The sequence below is a fragment of the Haliotis rufescens genome, unplaced genomic scaffold, assembly GCF_023055435.1.
Source record: "Haliotis rufescens isolate VD_foot unplaced genomic scaffold, xgHalRufe1.0.p SCAF_34, whole genome shotgun sequence".
Lineage (NCBI taxonomy): Eukaryota > Metazoa > Mollusca > Gastropoda > Lepetellida > Haliotidae > Haliotis > Haliotis rufescens.
Genome location: NW_025964046.1, coordinates 4,194,175 through 4,216,223, shown reverse-complemented (window position 1 = coordinate 4,216,223; position 22,049 = coordinate 4,194,175). Strand labels below are relative to the sequence as shown.

General features: G+C 43.4%; 1 protein-coding gene across 1 annotated transcript in view; it reads left to right on the top strand.

Moving 5' to 3' along the window:
* LOC124115341 overlaps positions 1-19,708 on the top strand; it is a 42,376-nt gene extending 22,668 nt beyond the window's left edge. The window contains exons 6-11 of the mRNA XM_046476291.2: positions 3,527-3,829; positions 5,168-5,494; positions 12,184-12,372; positions 14,523-14,544; positions 15,959-15,996; positions 18,684-19,708. Coding sequence (XP_046332247.2) covers positions 3,527-3,829; positions 5,168-5,494; positions 12,184-12,372; positions 14,523-14,544; positions 15,959-15,996; positions 18,684-18,733 — 929 coding nt within the window. The 3' untranslated portion in view covers positions 18,734-19,708. The remainder of the gene's footprint in view (positions 1-3,526; positions 3,830-5,167; positions 5,495-12,183; positions 12,373-14,522; positions 14,545-15,958; positions 15,997-18,683) is intronic.
* The last annotated feature ends 2,341 nt before the right edge of the window (positions 19,709-22,049 follow it).

Genomic DNA, 22,049 nt, shown 5'->3' with positions numbered 1-22,049 from the left:
TGGTTTGGTCAGTTTGTATAGCATAGCGATGACCGTTTGCAGTTTTCGGAGTTTGTTGGTGGTAACAACGCTCTTGCGTATGTAGCGGCCATACAGTTTTCGAGTCCCGTGATGGGATTCGAACTACGGACCTTCTGATCAGATGTCGGACGCCTTGTCCACATGACCAAAGAGGTTAACCCCGTCAGCAAGCTGACCAGGTTAGGGTGTCATCTGTAGGATGACTCCACGCCCTGCTACATTCTCCCTCGTCAACGGAAGGCACGTCCCGGGCCGCATAGTAGGGTGCTGAGACTTATTTTGCTCAAATTTGATATGAACGTGCTCAGCCCCACGTTGGGCGACAATGTAGCGGCAATACAATTTTTGAGTCCCGTGATGGAATTCGAACTACGGACCTTCTGATCTGAGGTCGGACGCCTTGTCCACATGACCAAAGAGGTTAACCCCGTCAGCAAGCTGACCAGGTAAGGATGTCATCTGTGGGATGACTCCACGCCCTGCTGCACGTACATCACGTGCGAACATTATTGCATCCAAACCTAAGAGCTGGCTTCCTGAGTTTCCTTCTGCCTTCTTTGTTGGCTAACTGGTGCAGTGTTTACAGTCCGTGGGTCAGGATGGTCAGAACACAATGCATTGACCAATCCCACCATCGGAGGCAACCCCTGGTGCTATAGCCTACGCCAATCAGGGGCCATGGGGTAGCCCAGCGGTTAAAGCGTTCGTTCATCACGCCGAAGACCCGGGTTCGATTCCCCACATGGGTACAATATGTGAAGCCCATTTCTGGTGTCCCGCGCCGTGATATTGCTGGGCTATTGCTAAAAGCGGCGTAAAACTATACTCACTCAAGACAGGTATATCGGGTTATTACCACGACGCTATCCTCCAAGAAGATGTACCCAAGTTTGTTATATTTTCAGTGATTATTCTGATGTTGAAAAAGTGTCTTTCATACAGTCCAACCCAGATGTACTGTTCACAGCTGCCAAACCTGCAATTTTTTATTACAAAAACGCAAGTCTATTTTTTGTCATAGTGTGTAAGTTGCTGTTGCCTGTTTAAGAATGTGTGTTTGTTTATTTAATGTTTTATGCGCATTTTAGCAAATAGTTTTATGTGATTCGCAATTGTATTTTAATAGTCTCTCATAACCCATAGAAGGATGGCTCTTTAATGTTTATTTTACTATGTCATTTATCTTTATATGTAAACGGGCGGTCGGGTAGCCTAGTGGCTTAAGCGTTCGCTCGTCACGCCGAAGACCCGGGCTCGATTCCCCACATGGGTAGAATATGTGAAGCCCATTTCTGGTGTCCCCCGCCGTGATATTGCTGCATATTGCTAAAAGCGGCGTAAAACCGTACTCACTCACTCACTCACTTAATATGTAAACAGATGTGAGAATGTAATAAACAGTCTGTCTGTCTATCCTTCTAGTGTGTGAGATAATCCCAATGCACTAATCCACTGTCACAACAGATTACTTAAATCTGGGGATTAAGGGGTCGGTCTCTTGGGAAGACACGGCGTATCACTGGCAGTGAGTTAGTCTGTCTTACAGACCCTGATACAAATATATATCAAATACAGACCATGCAAGTCTATAATGTTTGGCAAGTCTAGATTACTGCAGTATCTAAAAAAATAAGAGAGACATTGGGCTCTCTCTTATTATATTTTTATTAAGATAACTGAACAACTGTTTTTTTCTGTACGACATGTTCATTTCAGAGACTACATGTTATCTAGTAGTGAGTGAGTGTTTCAGTTGGTTTAACGTCGATTTGAACAGTATTCTAGTTATATCACGGCGTCTACGCTGAAATAACAATGCTATGGAGTTTCTTTGCTAGATTACACATGTAACAAATGTTATATTTTGGATAACACTTTCTTACTAAAGTACAGATTCTCTTACTTTTTTGGGTTGAGTCCTGTCCGGGATTCGAACCCACTTTTGCCAGAGTGAGGCACCTAATCGCCAGCACACAAAGTCAGCGATCTAACCCACTCAGCCACCGAGGCTTCAACGTCTGACTTTGTGTGCTGGCGATTAGGTGCCTCACTCTGGAAAGTGTGGGTTCGAATCCCGGACGGGACTCAACCCCAAAAAGTACGAGAATCTGTACTTTACTAAGAAAGTGTTATCCCAAAAATATAACATTTGTTACATTTTACCACTTTCTAAATGGCATTGTGTATTCATAGATTACACATGTTTTGCTCTTTAAACGGACGCTGTTGCGGAAAGTCCTGGTTATCAATCATGATAGAATGGAATGTTATCGAGAGATTATTTAAATATCGGTAAAATCGGGGAACAAGTCTCAATATCAATCAAAAAAGTTACGCAGCGTGTTTTAGCCAGGGGCCAATGTTTATAAGAAAATATTCGTTTATGGATCTTTCGGTAATTCAGTATAATCACAACTGAGTGTGCGGTTCTGAGATTGAGGGTATATATGTTTAATGTTAAGTCCGACCCGTGCAAAGGGGGCCGGGTGGCCCAGTCGTCTAAGGCGCCGCGATTCGCTGTGCAGAGTTGCGTCCCTTGGGCACGCCAGAAACCTATGAGTGTGGGTTCGAATCCCGGTTCACCCCAATTATGTTTCAAGGTTTGTCAGCACCATACCCGTGCTCGTGGGTTTCACCGAAGTGGTAAACGTCTAAGACCTGCATCACTTCGGGCTTTCCTCCCACATTAAGCTGACACGGCGTGATATAACTGGAATACTGTTAAAAGCGGCGTTAAACCCAACTCACTCACTCACTGACCCGTGCAGATCCGTCTTCAGCAACCCATGCTTACCGTAAAAGGCCACTATGCTTGTCGTAAGAGGCGACTAGCAGGATCGGATGGTCAGGTTCGCTGACCTGGTTGATGCATGTCATCGTATCCCAATTGCGTAGGTCGATGCTCATGATGTCTATCACTGGATTGTTTGGTCCAGACTCAATTATTTACAGATTGCCGTCATATAGCTAGAATATTGCTGAGTGCGGCGTTAAACAACAAACAAACAAATAATGTTAAGTCTAACGTATAGTGAGTGAGTGAGTGAGTATGGTTTTACGCCGCTTTTAGCAATATTCCAGCAATATCACGGCGGGGGACACCAGAAATGGGCTTCACACATTGTACCCATGTGGGGAATCGAACCCAGGTATTCGGCGTGACGAGCGAACGCTTTAACCACTAGGCTACCCGACCGCCCCCTAACGTATAGTGAGGTGGAACTAATATCTAAATTGAATTATTAGGGGCGGTGGGGTAGCCTGGTGGTTAAAGCGTTCGCTCGTCACGCCGAAGACCCGGGTTCGATTCCCGACATGGGTACAATGTGTGAAGCCCATTTGTGGTGTCCCCCGCCGTGATATTGCTTGACTATTGCTAAAAGCGGCGTAAAACCATACTCACTCATTCACTAAATTGAATTAGTCGAACTATTTCCGTACCGAATGAAATAAATCACCTTGGAATATAGTCAAAATATCTAGCCACGTCCCCTTTTGTTTACAGATCCTCCAATTCCCTCGGTGGCGCTGGAATTCCTGGCAGACGGTGGAGGAACCGTCGAACCCGTTTTGATATGCAGAGTTAGGGCCAATCCAGGTCACGTGACGTTCAGCGACTGGAAACACATGTACAATGGCGAGCTGGTGCGAGAACTTGAAGGTGAACAGCGACGGATGGAGTCAAGGTTACGTATCCCCCGACCTTCCTTCAAGGACGAGGGCGTGTATGTCTGTAGTGTAACTAACAACGCCCTTCGCAAGCTTGGCAGGGATCCAATTCCTAGCGATATTACGTTTGAGCCAAGGGGTAGGTATCAATTGAAGAGTGAGTTCGGTTAAACTTCGAAAACGTAATGGTGCCACTTTGGTAGCACATATATTTTTTTCACGTAATTTCGATTATTTTCTCATTATTTCAAGTTTATTTCAAAAACTCAATTTTTTTACTTTTTATTTCAATCATTTTCTCGAAATTACGAGTTATTTTTCGCTACTTCGGTTATTTTTTCTCGTTATTTCAAGTTTATTTTCAAAAACTTGAAATTTCGAGAAAATACTTGAAATAACGAGAAAATAATCCAAGTAACGAGAAACAAATCGAAGTAACAAGAAAGAACGAGAGATCTCGAGAAAATGATTGTATAAAGATAAATTTTGATTAAAAAAAAGAAAAATAATGCTACCAAAGTGGCACCATTAGGCTTTCATACTTGAGACTTGGGTTGTTGTCACGGCGTGTCCAGGGGAGAATAGGGACACAGGTGTTTGACCACACCGATCCACGAGCACTGGACTGAAGCCATGAATCATAATTACCATAAATCTATGGCGCTACCTTTGGCAAAGAGAGTTACGACTGTAGATGAGGCGAAATGGGGTGTCAACGTCGCGTTGCAATGCACTTGTGTCCCGACGTGCAAACACGTTTGTGTTGGTGAGTGAGTGCGTGCGTGCGTGCTTGCGTGCTTGCGTGCTTGCGGACTTTTGCCTCTGAGATACCATGCTGCAGTTTAACATGAATACCCCTCTCAAGATTGTTGCAGTATACAACACACTCCGAGCCGACTAGTCCTTGTTAATGCAGGGGGGCACGGGTGGCCCAGTCGTCTAAGGCGCCGCGATTCGCTGTGCAGAGTTGCGTCCCTTGGACACGCCAGAAACCTATGATTGTGGGTTCGAATACCGGTTCGCCCCGATTAGGTTTCTAGGTTTGTCAGCACCATACCCGTGCTTGTGGGTTTCACCGAAGTGGTAAACGTCTGAGACCTGCATCACTTCGGGCTTTCCTCCCACATTAAGCTGACACGGCGCGATATAACTGGAATACTGTTAAAAGCGGCGTTAAACACAACTCACGCACTCTTAATGCAGACTGTCAAGCAGGTTAACAACATGTTAAAGTTTTTAACGTCTTTTGGTATAACGCGGCCTTGGGATCGAACAGCGGCCCTTAGCTTTCCAGGCGGACGCTCTATTCGGAAAATAATTGCGTTTGTTAGTCGTGTTATTTGTATTGAAAAAAATTCACCTTTTGGTCTTGTCTTTTTATACGTTTCTACATTCAGTGTGCTTCAAAAAGGAGTGAGTGGGTTCTTTACAAAACGGAATAACATATTTGCTTATTTATATAAAAAAATCGTTTCAGGAGCTCCGGTATTTTTGCAAACCAACGTGTTGTCCAAACAAAGGATAGCAGCATCAGTGACCTTGACCCAACGTGTAATTTCGCCGTCGCCGACGTTACGCGTGACGTGGCTTTACAAAGAGGCCAGATTACTGCTTCCCTACACCGGCTACAGACAAGCAATTAACAGGTCTATAGACACGCTTTTGATTTACACGAAGAGCGTAGAGAAGGAAGTGTTTGATATTCAGCTGATCATTGAGGAAATTAACAAGAGGACGTTCGGAGTTTATGCCTTAGAGGTCTGCAATGAGCTCGGATGTATTAAATCGGAGGAAATCTATATCAGTAAGTAGAAGCGATGATTTTGGTGAAGGGAGTTCGATGTTGCCTGTGACGGGGGTTTGGGATAGGTTGTGTCGGGGGTTTGGGATAGGTTGTGTCGGGGGTTTGGGATGGGTTGTGTCGGGGGTTTGGGATGGGTTGTGTCGGGGGTTAGGGATATGTTGTGACGGGGGTTTGGGATGGGTTGTGTCGGGGGTTTGGGATGGGTTGTGTCGGGGGTTTGGGATGGGTTGTGTCGGGGGTTTGGGATAGGTTGTGACGGGGGTTTGGGATGGGTTGTGTCTGGGGTTGTCTCTGGGTTGTCTCTTGGTTAAGGGGACAGGATGTTACGGGGGTTTGGGATGGGTTGTGTCGGGGGTTTGGGATAGGATGTGACGGGGGTTTGGGATGGGTAGTCTATAGGGGTTGAGGATGAGTGAGGTGGGAATAGGTTGTGCAGGATGGGTTGCAAAATTGAACAAGGAGTTCGGGATGAGGTTGTGAAGGTAGTTCGGGATGAGGTTGTGAAGGTAGTTCGGGATGAGGTTGTGAAGGTAGTTCGGGTTGAGGTTGTGAAGGTAGTTCGGGATGAGGTTGTGAAGGTAGTTCGGGTTGAGGTTGTGAAGGTAGCTCGGGATGAGGTTGTGAAGGTAGTTCGGGATGAGGTTGTGAAGGTAGTTTGGGATGAGGTTGTGAAGGTAGTTTGGGATGGGGTTGTGAAGGTAGTTCGGGATGAGGTTGTGAAGGTAGTTTGGGATGAGGTTGTGAAGGTAGTTCGGGATGAGGTTGTGAAGGTAGTTTGGGATGGGGTTGTGAAGGTAGTTCGGGATGAGGTTGTGAAGGTAGTTTGGGATGAGGTTGTGAAGGTAGTTTGGGATGAGGTTGTGAAGGTAGTTCGGGATGAGGTATTGAAGGGAGATCGGGATGGGGTTGTGAAGGTAGTTTGGGATGAGGTTGTGAAGGTAGTTCGGGATGAGGTTGTGAAGGTAGTTCGGGATGAGGTTGTGAAGGTAGTTCGGGATGAGGTTGTGAAGGTAGTTCGGGATGGGGTTGTGAAGGTAGTTCGGGATGAGGTTGTGAAGGTAGTTCGGGATGAGGTTGTGAAGGTAGTTTGGGTTGAGGTTGTGAAGGTAGTTTGGGATGAGGTTGTGAAGGTAGTTTGGGATGAGGTTGTGAAGGTAGTTTGGGATGAGGTTGTGAAGGTAGTTTGGGATGGGGTTGTGAAGGTAGTTTGGGATGAGGTTGTGAAGGTAGTTTGGGATGAGGTTGTGAAGGTAGTTCGGGATGAGGTTGTGAAGGTAGTTTGGGATGAGGTTGTGAAGGTAGTTCGGGATTAGGTTGTGAAGGTAGTTTGGGATGAGGTTGTGAAGGTAGTTTGGGATGAGGTTGTGAAGGTAGTTCGGGATGAGGTATTGAAGGGAGATCGGGTTTAAACACTCGAGTCGTCACCAGACATGAGCGCGCATTTGCTGAATTTGTTGAAATAATATATTATTTTGAATTACCTCTGTGCAGAGAATCTACTACGTAGAAGTCGACCATTTGATATTCTGGCGGGAGGGGGCACTTGGGATTTTATCGTACAAAATAAAATACTCTCGAAAGTTCTTGAATAAAATAGTTATGCTTCATATTGTTGGAGTGAGTGAGTGAGTATGGTTTTACGCCGCTTTTAGCAATATTCCAGCAATATCACGGCGGGGAACACCAGAAATGGGCTTCACACTTTGTACCATGTCGGGAATCGAACCTGGGTCTTCGGCGTGACGAGCGAACGCTTTAACCACTAGGCTACCCGACCGCCCCTCATATTGTTGGACAAAACTTAATTGTCTGCCAAAAAGCTACATTGTAGAAATGTGTTTTTTGGAGAAAATATTTGTTTCGCTTATAGTTTAAAATAAAAGAATATCTGGTCTATATGCTAAATGTATGCTGAAACCGCATCATTGTACCATGAAAGCAACTGTATTGCACCATCAATTCCACTGCACTGTACCATGAAACACCAATAATTGTAATAACATGTGCAGTAATTAACCACATGTGCAATGACAAAGTAGTCTACACTAATATTCTATGAATATGTGTCAAAGGTTCAGCATAGGCATGCATATAGATACCATGCTGCAGTTTAACATGAATACCCCCCTCAAGATTGTTGCAGTATACAACACACTCCGAGCCGACTAGTCCTTGTTCTTAATGCAGGATAACAACATGTAAAAGTTTTTAACGTCATTCGGTATAACGCGGCCTTGGGATCGAACAGCGGCCTTTAGCTTTCCAGGCGGACGCTCTATTCGGAAAATAATTGCGTTTGTTAGTCGTGTTATTTGTATTGAAAAAAATTCACCTTTTGGTTGTCTTTTTATGCGTTTCTACATTCAGTGTGCTTTAAAAAGGAGTGACTGGGTTCTTTACAAAACGGAGTAACATATTTCCTCTTTATATAAAAAAATCGTTTCAAATAATATTCTATGAATATGTGTCAAAGGTTCAGCATAGGCATGCATATAGATATATTAAGTTCCAACATGATTTCACTGTCGATGGGCCACGTTCTATTGACGTCATGTTATATAATACAGCGGCAGCTATTCCTGTGACCGCCCACGAGTGTTGAGCTGAACGCAGCTATATATACTATCGTCAATAAATACGGGAACTGATGATTTCAATATTGCTGTCGTTAAGGTGTGCATTTACAATACCGTTGCGTTTCAGCTGAAATTTCCCATCATCCACGAACAGCACGTGATGCACGTGTGTGCGCCTTTTGGAGAACTCACAATCACTCATGCAATTGAGATAAGCAAATGCTTAAAATGCCTGCGAAACAGTATCTCAATGATTGGCAACACCAGGAACGGGATGGCGTTACACCATGTTCACAGACGAATCAAGGTTTTACCTCCGATTCACTGATGGCAGAAAACGTTGTTGGCGACGTAGCGGCGAGCGGTATGCCAGGGCAACAATTCTTGACCATGATCGGTTTGGGGGCGGCAGTGTCATGGTGCGGGGCGTATCACACATGACAGTCGATCTCATTTGGTTATTGTGAGTGCACGTTTGACTGGCTAGCGATATGTTGACGACATGCGTCCTGCCGTTGTTCCCTACGCAAGAACTTTAGTCCGTAATGTTGAACTGCAAGATTCCAATGCCAGACCACATCGTGCCCAGGTCGTCACCGATTAGCTCCGACGAGAAGGCCAGGAACATTTGACTGCCCCGCTAGGTCCCCTGACATGTTGGTTGGTTGGTTTGTTGTTTTACGCCGCACTCAGCAACATTCCAACTATATGACGGCGGTCTGTAAATAATCGAGTCTGGACCAGACAATCCAGTGATTGACATCATGATCATCGATCCACGAATTGGGACCGATGACATGCATCAACCAAGTCAGCGAGCCTGACTGCCCGATCCAGTTAGTCGCCTCTTACGACAAGCATAGTCGTCTTTTACGGCAAGCATTGGTTGCTGAAGACCTATTCTACCCCGGATCCTCTGGCAAGTCCCCATTAGAGTATCCGCCAACGCTAGGGTAGCTCTTTAGGCCTTACCAAGGGCAACGATACACAAGTTAATCAACAGTATGCCATCAAGGTGTCGTGCATGTACGAGTATCACCAAACATGGTGGACTCACCAGATATTGATCTACACGCCCGAAACTAATTTTATAGACATTAACAATCATTTCACCTTCACTATCAATTCATCTGTTCCGTCTTTTTGTCGGTAGTATATTTTGCGTCAACAGCTGTGCTAGTGACATTCGGTGTCAAGGGTGTTTTTCAGGATATCTTCTCGTGTAATTTAACACGAGATCATGAAAGTACACTAAAGTTCAAATTTTCAGTGATTTCGCTCAGAGTATCTGCAACCGTACCTCGGCCTAAGCATTAAAAATGTATTTATGAGGTCATTGGTAAGGCAACAACGATACTTTTATTGATTAGATGAATTTGTGTTGCTTTCAAAGACAGAAATAGTCAGTTTATGTCACTTTTTCATCGCGATGCTCATAAACTAATGTCATAAAAACCATTATTTGCTATTTATTTTAAAAAGTTTTAGGTTCGTGTAATGTCAGGAACGTGATATAACTGCAATACTGTTCAAAGCGGAGTTAAACCAAACATAATCACTCACTCACTCACTGTTTGTGTTATGAGTGAGTGAGTGAGTTGGGTTTAACGCCGCTTATAACAGTATTCCAGTTATACCGCAGCGTGTCAGCTTAATGTGGGAGGAAAGCCCAAAGTGATGCAGGTCTCAGACGTTTACCACTTCGGTGAAACCCACGAGCACGGGTATGGTGCTGACAAACCTAGAAACCTAATCGGGGCGAACCGGGATTCGAACCCATAATCATTGTACACCAGGGGACGAATATTTTTTTCTGGATTCTTTTGTCTGAATCCTTTTCAAACAATTTCTTCTAGATCGCGCATTAAAATCGAAAAACACCTTTACTGCAAAATGCACTCATGATCTCCTAATATTCAGCCTCGGGATTAAGATTGTGTATGTGAGTGTTAGTTTATGTTGTAATAGGGATGCGTTATGGTGCAGAACTAATTATTTTGTTACATTAGCGTTATGCAGTGTTGGTTACAGTATTATGTTACAGTTATTTGCATGCTCAGCACGGTGATTGCATTGATAAAACGTGCTTCTTTGGATAACAATAATTTAGGAACATAGCATTGTGCCAAAAAACTATTTTTTTAAAACATTTATCCACTTAAGAAAGATGTTCGAAGTATGTTTCGTGCAGGTAAGATGATACGTGTAGACTCTTATAGCAGGAATGATCATTTGAGACTGTTTATCTTTTATTTGACGTCAGATGTATGAAAATAGATGGTAATGTACCTTTAACGCGCAGGTATACTAGAAGTAGGTGAGAAACAAAACACGATGGTACACTTTCACTCATGTTACACCTCCAGGAATCAGCTCTCGTGCAGGGGACATTCACTGATGACCGGTGGGAATATCACTGAATGCAGGGGGATCACAGATCACACATCAGGGGCAGATCAGATGAACTCATAACTAGATTTACTATCTATATATTCGATCACATATCCCGCAGCTTCCATGCATCGAAATGAACATAAAGAGGAAGAGGAAGTGAGTGAGTTTGGTTTTACGCCGCTTTTAACAATATTCTAGCAATATCAAGGCGGGGGACACCATAAATGGGCTTAACACATTGTACCCATGTCGGGAATCGAACCTGGGTCTTCGGCGTTACGAGCAAACGCTTTAACCACTAGGCTACCCGACCGCCCATAAAGAGGATTAGAAATTGTTAACGGAATCCGTTTCGGTTGACAAAGACAGCGGTCCATAGGAAGCCACATCTGTATTTCTTCAATTTTCGGTACTGTTTTCGAACCCCATGAAACCCCCTACCCCCAACCCCTGGGTATGGTAATGAGAGTGAGTGATGTTTTTAACGCCGTTTTGAACAGAAGAGCAATTAAATTATTTAAGTTTGATGTGGGAGGAAATCTCGAAGTGATGCAGATCGTGGACGTTATCACGTCGATGAAACAGACGAGCACGCATGGTGCGGACACTCCGGGAAAGAGTCGTGGGTTCGATTCTGGTGCGGCAGCCATCCCTTAGGCTTGTCAGGAACCTATGATCGTAGGTTCGAATATGTTTCTAGGTTTGTCAGCACCATACCAGTGCTTGACGATTTCACCAAGGTTGAAAACTTCTGAACCTTTTTTTTCTGGCTTCCTTCCACACAGTATGGTCAGACTGTTCAAGGACACTTTCAAGGACACTTTCAAGGACACTTTCAAGGACACTTTCAAGGACACATTCGTACCTTCTAGATTCCCTCTGGTGTTGAAATAGATTATGCTCTACTCTCGGTCTGTCATTCGTGACTTATTGTTTTGTTGAATGATACGCGAATCTTTGTCAGTCGTTGTAGGGTTTACACTAACTGTACACTGATATTTAGCCGTACACTTTCTGGAAAGGGCGTCATAAATCTTCACTTGCATGCCGCTGAAATTAAAACCTGACCTCTGTTTACCCCTCTTCCGGTCTTCCCTGTGTACGCCTCTTCCGGTCGTCCCTGTGTACCCCTCTTCCGGTCTTAACTCTATCCCTCTTCCGGCCTTAACTCTATCCCTCATCCGGTCTTCCCTGTGTACCCCTCTTCCGGTCTTAACTCTATCCCTCTTCCGGCCTTAACTCTGTCCCTCTTCCGGTCTTACCTGTGTACCCCTCTTCTGGTCTCAACTCTATCCCTCTTCCGGTCTTAACTCTGTCCCTCTTCCGGTCTTAACTCTGTCCCTCTTCCGGTCTTCCCTGTGTACCCCTCTTCCGGTCTCAACTCTATCCCTCTTCCGGTCTTAACTCTGTCCCTCTTCCGGTCTTACCTGTGTACCCCTCTTCTGGTCTTGACTCTATCCCTCTTCCGGTCTTACCTGTGTACCCCTCTTCTGGTCTTAACTCTACCCCTCTTCCGGTCTTACCTGCGTACCCCTCTTCCGGTCTTCAGTGAAATGTATACAAGGGGTAGGTTGTTCGTCATGGTATCAACCACCCGTTTGCCTGGTGCAGATCCGATTATTTAGAGGTGGTCGTGATATGGTTGGAAGGTTGCTGACTGGATGAATTATGGAATTACATACTTAAAAAAGTTTTTAATAAGAGTTGTGCATGTTGCAGATTACATCGAACCGGAGAAACCAGAGGAAGAACCAGACGAGGTAGAGGAAGATTCAGGGCCAAGTTTGGGGTATGGTCAGATCCTCGCCTTCTGCGTGGGCATCACAGCGCTGCTTCTCTCTATACTGCTGCTAGTATGTGTGGTCCGGAGACGGCGGACATTGGCCAGGCGAGTCAGCATTACACAAGGTACGTCACAAACAATGTCTTCGTCATAGCATGATAGGTACGTCATTAACAATATCTTCTTCGCGAATATTGCAGGAACGTCACTTACAGCATCTACGTCACTAACATTGCATGATAGGTACGTCATAAACAATGTCTTCGTCATAGCACGATAGGTACGTCATAAACATTATCTTTGTCACAGCATGTTAGGTACGTCATAAACAATATCTTATCGCGAATGTTGAAGGAACGTCACATACAGCATCTACGTCACCAACATTGCATGATAGGTACGTCATAAACAATGTCTTCGTCATAGCACGATAGGTACGTCATAAACATTGTTTTTGTCACAGCATGATAGGTACGTCATAAACAATATCTTCTTCGCGAATATTGAAGGAACGTCACATACAGCATCTGCAACACCAACATTGAAGGTGCGTAACAACCAATATCTACGTCATGAGCATTGTAGGTTCGTCACAAACAATATCTACGTCACGAAAATAGTAGTTTGATCACAAGCAATAACTACGTCACAAACATTTTTGGCACGTCACAACGAATATCTACGTCACGAGCATTTTTGGTACGTCACAACCAATATCTACGTCACGAGCATTGCTGGCACGTCACAACCAATATCTACGTCATGAACATTTTTGGCACGTCACAACCAATATCTACGTCACGAACATTTTTGGCACGTCACAACCAAGTGACAGAAAGACTGGGTACAACATAAAACACTCCCTTTGTGATAAAAATACTGTGAACGTCACAAAACAATATCTACGTCACGACAGTAATTGGCACGTCACACTATAGTGAATAGGTAAGTGAGTATGGTTTTACGCCGCTTTTAGCAATATTCCAGCAATATCACGGCGGGGGACACCAGAAATGTGCGTCACACATTGTGCCCATGTCGGGAATCGAACCCGGGTCTTCGGCGTGACGATCGAACGCTCTAACCACTAGGCTACCCGACCGCCCCCACACTATAGTGGTGACGTACAATAGCAATGTCCAGTAATGAAGCTACAGTTTGTAGCGGTTGTAGCAATACAACTAAACTGTCATACAGACCCTGAAACAAATATATCCAATACAGCCCATGCAAGTCTATAATGTTTGGCAAGTCTAAATGACTGCAGTGTCAGGAAATGAAAGCGAAGGAAGTCTCTGGGCTCCTTTTTATCATATTTTATTATTATAATTTTAACAACTGTTTTTTTCTGTAAAATATGTTCATTTCAGAGACTAGATGTCAGTCTATGATACAACTGTACCAGGAGGTTATAAGCCGTGTTACTGACAAACTGACCAATAGTACATTAAAACTTCGTCTACTTTAAGGCACTCGGCACGGTTGGTTGCCAACACGGTGTCTCGCTCATGACTGAAACGACAGTGTGGATGAAACTGTAATTTGAAAACAAACATGGTTCTAATAAGAGCTACAGATAAGCAGCGTATTTACGTAACGTACCCCCAGAAATATTCATAACCCAATTACTTTCAATTTACAGAAACGCATGCATTAAATGAAAAACTCAAATGTATAAGAACAGCAGCGTAAATATCCAATGAAGCTTTTTCAGCATGCGTACAAAGGAGCTAATTTCAGAAAAACGATGAAAAGCAAATTTACTTTACTAGTCAAGCCTATATATTTAGAACAGTCATACTCTTCTAAAACATTATTTCATTTTTTAAAATCTAAAAATGTTCACTAATTTTGGTAAAAACCCAATAGAGCATGCATACAAAGGAGCTAATTTACTTTCCGAGTCAAGCCTATATTTAGAATAGTTATATACATCTAAAATATTATTTCATTTTTTTAAATCTTAAAATGTTGGGTAAACCTAAATAGAGTGATGAATATATGAGTGAAAAAATATTGGTTACCCAATGAAAAATGTAATAACCCAATTAAAATAGAAATCCTAGAGTAAAAACTCAATTGCTAAAAAAGTTATCTGGAGCTCTGAGTTAGTTATTCTTTTGATTAATATTTTCAATAAATGCTATTTTTAGTAGGATTCTCTGCGTAATCATGAACTATATAGGCTTTTGGAAGCCTCGTTCATGATAATATTTAGGTTTTCTGTGTCCCAATCAGAAGAATTGTGTTTCGAACGTTGTTTTTTCTCTTGCAGTGAACCCAGACATTGTGACTGAGTGAGTATAAAACAGCTTCTCCTCACGCAAACATACTTCAATCTGTGACCAAGCTGACAAGCTGACCTGGCATAGATATGGGATATAGGGTTATAAACCCTAACCTAACCTAACCTAACCTAAACCCAGCCCTAACCCTAACCCTAACCCTACCCCTACCCCTAACCCTACCCTAACCCTAACCCTAACACAAACCCAGCCCTAACCCAACCCTAACCCTTACCCTAACCCTAACCTTAACCTTAACCCTAACACAAACCCTTACCCTAACCCTAACCCTACCCCTAACCCTAACCCTACCCTAACCCTACCCCTACCCCTAACCCTTACCCTAACCCTAACCCTAACCCTACCCTAACCCTACCCCTAACCCTAACCCTACCCCTACCCTAACCCTAACCCTAACCCTACCCTTACCCTAACCCTAACCCTACCCTAACCCTAACCCTACCCTAACCCTACCCTAACCCTAACCCTAACCCTACCCTACCCTAACCCTACCCTACCCTAACCCTAACCCAACCCTAACCCTAACCCTACCCCTAACCCTACCCTACCCTAACCCTACCCTACCCTAACCCTAACCCTATAGAACCTGCATAAGCATCATATCATGTAGAATATAATTTTTTTGCCATTACAATTGCAGTAAACTACGGTTATAACGAACACGCTTATAACGAACTAACGGATATAACGAACTTACTTTTTAGTCCCGACTATGTGCTGTAGTTATGCTGTATATATGCCTATAACGAATTACGGTTATAACGAACTAAAATTAGTAGTCCCTTTGAGTTCGTTATAAGCGTGTTCGTTATAACCGTAGTTTACTGTATGTCTAGTTCAGTTATACTGTAGGTCTAAAGGCACATGGTACATTTTAAGAGCACTGAGCCATTTCCATTATCATATGAAATCTCTGCAACTTTTGTGAAATGGCTGTCTGATTCTGTTTGTCGTGACGACACCCGTGGGTCTTCAGCAACCCATGCTTGCCGTAAAAGGCGACTATGCTTGTCGTAAGTGGCGACTAACAGGATCGGGTGGTCAGGCTCTTTGACTTGGTTGAAGTATATCATCGATCCCAATTGCTTGGATCGATGCTCATGATATCAATCACTGGATTGTTTGGTCCAGACTCGTTTATTTACAGACCGCCGTCATATAGCTGGAATATTGCTGAGTGCGGCGTCAAACAACAAACAAACAAACAAATGTTATGACGCAGTAGAACATGTCTTTATGGATGCATAGAACATATATGTTCAATGTACTCCTGCCAATGTATATCTTTAACTTTTCACAGACGCATTTCCGAAGTAAACAAGTGTATGTCAACACAGTTACAAAGTTTCGAAATGTATGAAATGAAATTATATGATCAACCGTCTTCCATCTACATCTTTCACAGAGCAGCCCAGGTCGAGTCTGCAACAGACAGCCAGAAAGGTGGGTGGTAGCTCATCTGTAGTGAGTGAGTGAGTGAGTGAGTTGGGTTTAACGGCGCTTTTAACAGTATTCCAGTTATATCACGGCGTGTCAGCTTAATGTGGGAGGAAAGCCCGAAGTGATGCAGGTCTCAGACGTTTACCACTTCGATGAAACCCACGAGCACGGGTATGGTGCTGACAAACCTAGAAACCTAATCGGGGCGAACCGGGATTCGAACCCACAATCATAGGTTTCTGGCGTGCCCAAGGGACGCAACTCTGCACAGCGAATCGCGTCGCCTTAGACGACTGGGCCTCCCGTGCCCCCAGCTCATCTGTAAATGTCAATACGAGATGTATATGTAAAATGTGCAACATTGTATTTATTGTGTCTGTACATATCCGTGAATATAAGTCCATATCTGTGTTCAAAATAATATTGATAATGTGTCAGATAATCTGTCTGGTAAAAATATTTTTAAGAAATATAGGTTCACTGCACAAAACCCATAAGATAGCATATGTGACTGCCGAACGTAATGAACACGTACATGCTACAGCTTTGTTAGGTTGGTTGGTTGGTTTACGCTGCACTCAGCAATATTCCAGCTATATGACGGCGGTATGTAAATAATCGAGTCTGGACCAGACAATCCAGTGATTGATATCATGAGCATCGATCCACGCAACTTGGATCGATGACATACTTCAACCAAGTCAGCGAGCCTGACCACCCGATCCCGTTAGTCGCCTTTTACGACAAGCAGTCACCTTTTACGGCAAGAATGGGTTGCTGAAGACCTATTCTACCAATGATCTTCACGGGTCGCTTGCTAAGGTAATACTGTTACATCAACATGATGGTTTATGAATACGTACATGCTACACGCTTTTTAAGTCTGTACTGTTATATCAACAGTGTTATTGACATAACTAAACGATTGTAATTCACTTTGGAACAGCATTGGTCCCCGGCAACTTGTGCTAGTTGCTTAATGGAACGGTTAGTCAATCTTGGTAATTGGTTTGCGACGTGTGACGTTGCTCTTGAAATCGATCACAGATTTATAGCTGGAATATTTGGCCAGATTTCATCATGAAACAAACCAAAAATAAAATTCATAGAGGGGTTTGATATATTGTATGTGCGCTTCATTAAATATCTCCAGAATATATTTTAAAAGGTCAACGCAAGTGAGGTGAGGTGAGGTGAAATTGGGTTTAACGTCGCGTCCAAGATTATTGCACTTATATAGCGACGTGCATGCACGTCAGTGTGTGGCTGCTTGTACTAGTCCGGACTGATGCCGATTTATAGTGCTAGCTCACTGAGATACCATGCCGCAGTTTAACATGAATACCCCACTCAGACACAGTATACTGACTCCGAGCCGACCAGTCCTTGTTTAAGCCCCTTAATGCGGAGCAACAAGTACCATCTTTTAACGTCTTTTGGTATGACGTGGCCGGGGATCGAACACTCAACGCAAGTGAACAATCAGTGTCGATGATCCATGAGGCGTAAAGGGCAAATCAGTGTTGACTACAGTAAACTACGGTTATAACGAACACGCTTAAAACGAACTGACGGATATAACGAACATACTTTTTTGGTCCCGACTATTTGCTGTAGTTATGCTGTATATATGCTTACAACGAACTACTGTTATAACGAAGTAAAATTAGTAGTCCCTTTGAGTTCGTTATAACCGTACTTTACTGTCCATGAATGTATCACTGTATATCAATGGTGACCCAATGAGCGAGCTATAACCGTGAACACGTCCCGCTGCACCACTAGCTCTCACGACTCGCACAATTTAAATTTTAAAAATAAATAAATAAATCGTATATATTTTATTTCCGCTTCGCTGTATACATCAAACGTCAAAGGCCCCCCCCCCCCCCCCCCCCCTCACAATAAGCAACCCGTGAAGATCCGGGGTAGAATAGGTCTTCAGCAACCCATTCTTGCCGTAAAAGGCGACTATGCTTGTCGTAAGAGGCGACTAACGGGATCGGGTGGTCAGGCTCGCTGACTTGGTTGATGCATGTCATTGTATCCCAATTTGGTGGATCGATGCTCATGATGTCAATCACTGGATTGTCTAGACAGGCTCGAATATTTACAGACCGCCGTCATACAGCTGGAATATTGCCGAGTGCGGCGTAAAACAACCAACCAACCAACCAACCAAATCATTACGATAGAATATTTTACATGTGTTTCAATGTATGTGTGTGTGTGTGTGTGTGTGTGTGTGTGTGTGTGTGTTTGTGTGGCTGCTTGTACTAGTCCGGACTGATGCCGATTTGATAGTGCTAGCCCACTGAGATACCATGCCGCAGTTTAACATGAATACCCCACGCAGACACAGTATACTGACTCCGAGCCGACCAGTCCTTGTTTTAGCCCCTTAATGCCTAGCGCCAGGCAGGGTAACAACAAGTACCATCTTTTAATGTCTTTTGGTTCGACGCGGCCGGGGATCGAACCCCTACTTTCCGCTATTCGGGAAGACGCTCTACCACAGGACCACGGTCCTGAGAACATATTTTAATCTGTCACCGAAAACAGTAAACATTCTTTAAAAAACACGCATAAAAAACAACATAAACATTTTCTTCAAAAACAATTTTCGCTGCAAAACAATTTGTTTTTATTTCAGAAATAATTCCTTTATTGTTCAAATGTTTTTTTAACAGATCTGAGTTGTCGACAACCAGACCAAACAGCGGAAGTAGCAGCAGCGTGACGTCGAGGTTGACGTCGAGAACTCTTTATTTCAATCCTTGAAGATGTTTCTGAAACGTGCCACGTAGTGTTGGTTCAAAACGGTGTCCATTGACCTACTTCAAAGCGCGCTGATACCATCAACACATGGAACGAGACTTAAGAAAAATTACATATTAGCAGTAAAGTCTGATGCATTTCTTCGTTGATGAAAGACTTTCTTTCAAGGACACATTTGTTCCATGCAGCGAGGACACGTGCAGGTTTGTAATGCACGTGTTTCATGTGATGCACGTGCAGATGTCAATGCGTTCCAGTGACATTGATTTATCTCACAGGCACGAAATCTACGAGGCGTCGTACGGGGCTTGGAGTGAGTGAGTTAAAATTTAGCGTCGCATCGGCATTATATCAGCCATATAGCGACATGGGGCTGTGTGATACAACAAGATGGTCGGTGTTTCACGGAACTAAACAACCATATGTAGCAGGGCGTGGAGTCATCCAACAGATGACATCCTTACCTTGTCAGCTTGCTGACGGGGTTAACCTCTTTGGTCATGTGGACAAGGCGTCCGACCTCGGATCAGAAGGTCCGTGGTTCGAATCCCATGACGTACATGATCAAAATCATATAACTACATTCAATTTTCACTTTACCTGGTCTGTCTTCCGTCGTCTCTTCGTTGTTTGTTTGTTGTTTAACGCCGCACTCGGCAATAGTCCAGCTGTATGACGGCGGTCTGTAATGAATCAAGCCTCGACCAGACAATCCAGTGGCTGGTATTGTGAGAAACGATCCACGGTGGGTTACGAGGACAAGCAGCCACCGATCAGGACCCCCGATACATGTACTCGCCCCTAACGACCAAGGACCCGTGAAGATTCCGGGGTAGAATAGGTCTTCAACAATCCATGCTTGCCGTAAAAGGCGACTATGCTTGTCGTAAGAGGCGACTAACGGGATCGGGTGGTCAGGCTCGCTGACTTGGTTGATGCATGTGGATCGATGCTCATGATGTCAATCACTGGATTGTCTGGTCCAGATTCGATTATTTACAGACCGCCGTCATATAGCTGGAATATTGCTGAGTGCGGCGTTAAACAACAAACCAACCGAACCAACCTAACGACCAAGATATTGGACCAGCTGCGGACCTGTGCTGATCCGGAATGCTCACGGGGCGACCTCTCCATGATTCCCGTATCAAATAACATCGAATTACCATTTTTTGTTAGTTTCATTTTTAGCCCCCATCAAACATGAGTGTGTACTTTTTTTTACGTACATATAATAAAATCCAAGGGGCACGGACACAGTTTGTTGTATTTATAGTTCGTTACTCACGACACTTAAAAAAAAAGTACTGTCGGAAATGCTGGAAAAATGCTTTTTGTCCGTTAAGTGAGTGAGTATGGTTTTACGCCGCTTTTAGCAATATTCCAGTAATATCACGGCGGGGGACACCAGAAATGGGCTTCACACATTGTACCCATGTCGGGATTCGAACCCGGGTCTTCGGCGTGACGAGCGAACGCTCTAACCACTAGGCTACCCGAACGCCCTTTTGTCCGTTAAAAGAGGATAGATATTTTCACAGACTGTTGCTATTGAAATATCAAATAACTACCGATCGACCAACCTATGGTTGGAAGTATTTCGGTCTCAAGGATCCCTATCGACAAGTTTACAGGAGAAAACTTCGAACGAAGACATAGTTCATATTAAGTCCAATGATGGCAGTCTAAAACGGACTATAGAAATATGCACACGTGACTCCGATTTAATGATAATTATGTAGTCTCCCGAAAACTTATCAACACAAAATAATCACATGGAGAAAATTCTAGATGTGCATCTTCTAAAATAACAAAATGACGCTGCGTTTGTTTTATCAACATTGCTCCCATGATGCATGTTACATTACACTTGCATGGCCACAGCCACGGTGCACGACATGGAGTCTGTACTGGGAAATTCATACGAGTTCTTTACACTTTAGAGAACTAGACGGGACTATTTATTAGTTTAGATAGGGTAAATTACCGAACTGCCAAAGCTATGGGGTTTTCAGTTCATACCATCAAGTCTACGGCTCAAAAACTCAACCGCGACGTAAAAAGGATATCAGACAGCTTTGATACAGGATGACTAGGTGTATAGTGTACAAGCTTTATGAGCAGAAGGTACCCCCGATCGCCAGGCAGTTTTCAGGGGGAAATATTCCATCCTGTCTATGAGGTAACATTATCTCCGCACCATTCATAACTATTACAGTCAGGGCTTACAGATCATTTACCTTGAGGACTACACTGACTACATGTGGCTATCGACAGATGGACAAAAAACACCCATGGTACCATCAGGAAAAGGTAATCGCAAGCCGTGATCTGGGGCGTACTAAATTTAGTTCGTTATAACCGTAGTTCGTTATAAGCATATATACAGCATAATACAGCACATGGACGGGACCAAAAAAACAGTTCGTTATATCCGTCAGTTCGTTATAAGCGTGTTCGTTATACACCATAAATAGTGTTCACAATAATTTCGCACGAAATCGTGAGTAAACAGGTCGCATTGATTGCACCAACTCACTGTTGTGTACAACATCCAGGGTCAGAATACCACCGTATACATTGACCTTTTGCTACAGATGGATAATCTCAAACGGTGATAGGTCAAACTGTTCTATCCGCAAATTATCACGGCTTATGTACCAAACTGCTTCAATTACCATGCTTGTGATTCTTGTAATTTTTAATACACTCCAAGCTCCAGATAACGTTTTGAGCAATTGAGTTTTTACTCCAGGGTTTCTATTTTAGTTGGGTTTATACATTTTTCATTGGGTAACCACTATTTTTTTATTCACTCATCTAGAAATATATATTCACTTAGCATTTTTAAAACTTTTTCTACAACCTGTCACCCCTACGATGGAATATTCTATTTACAAGAAATGACTTCTCTCGCTGAATTCAAGGAAATGAATCGGTGAGTCCAAACAGTACGCAGCAGGTTGCGATGAAATTAAAATATCTATCTTTCGACTGTGTTTTGGGGGTTATTTGTCAACTTCTTTTTGAAAAACTATGTGTTTTGAACACTTATTTTGAACTTCTCAAGATTATGGGTATTTTAATGTTGAACATTGGTAATGTTTGCTACTTATGTGACTACCTGTGGCCCCTTTTCGGAAGGTACTATTGTTACGCGTTGCAAGAGAGCACCGTTTTCAAAGCGTTGTTGCCGTCATGGTAGAATGGAGATAAACCTACTGTGTTTTGTAATTTGATGTAGTCCCACTGTAGAGTAGATACCTCTTATTTATACA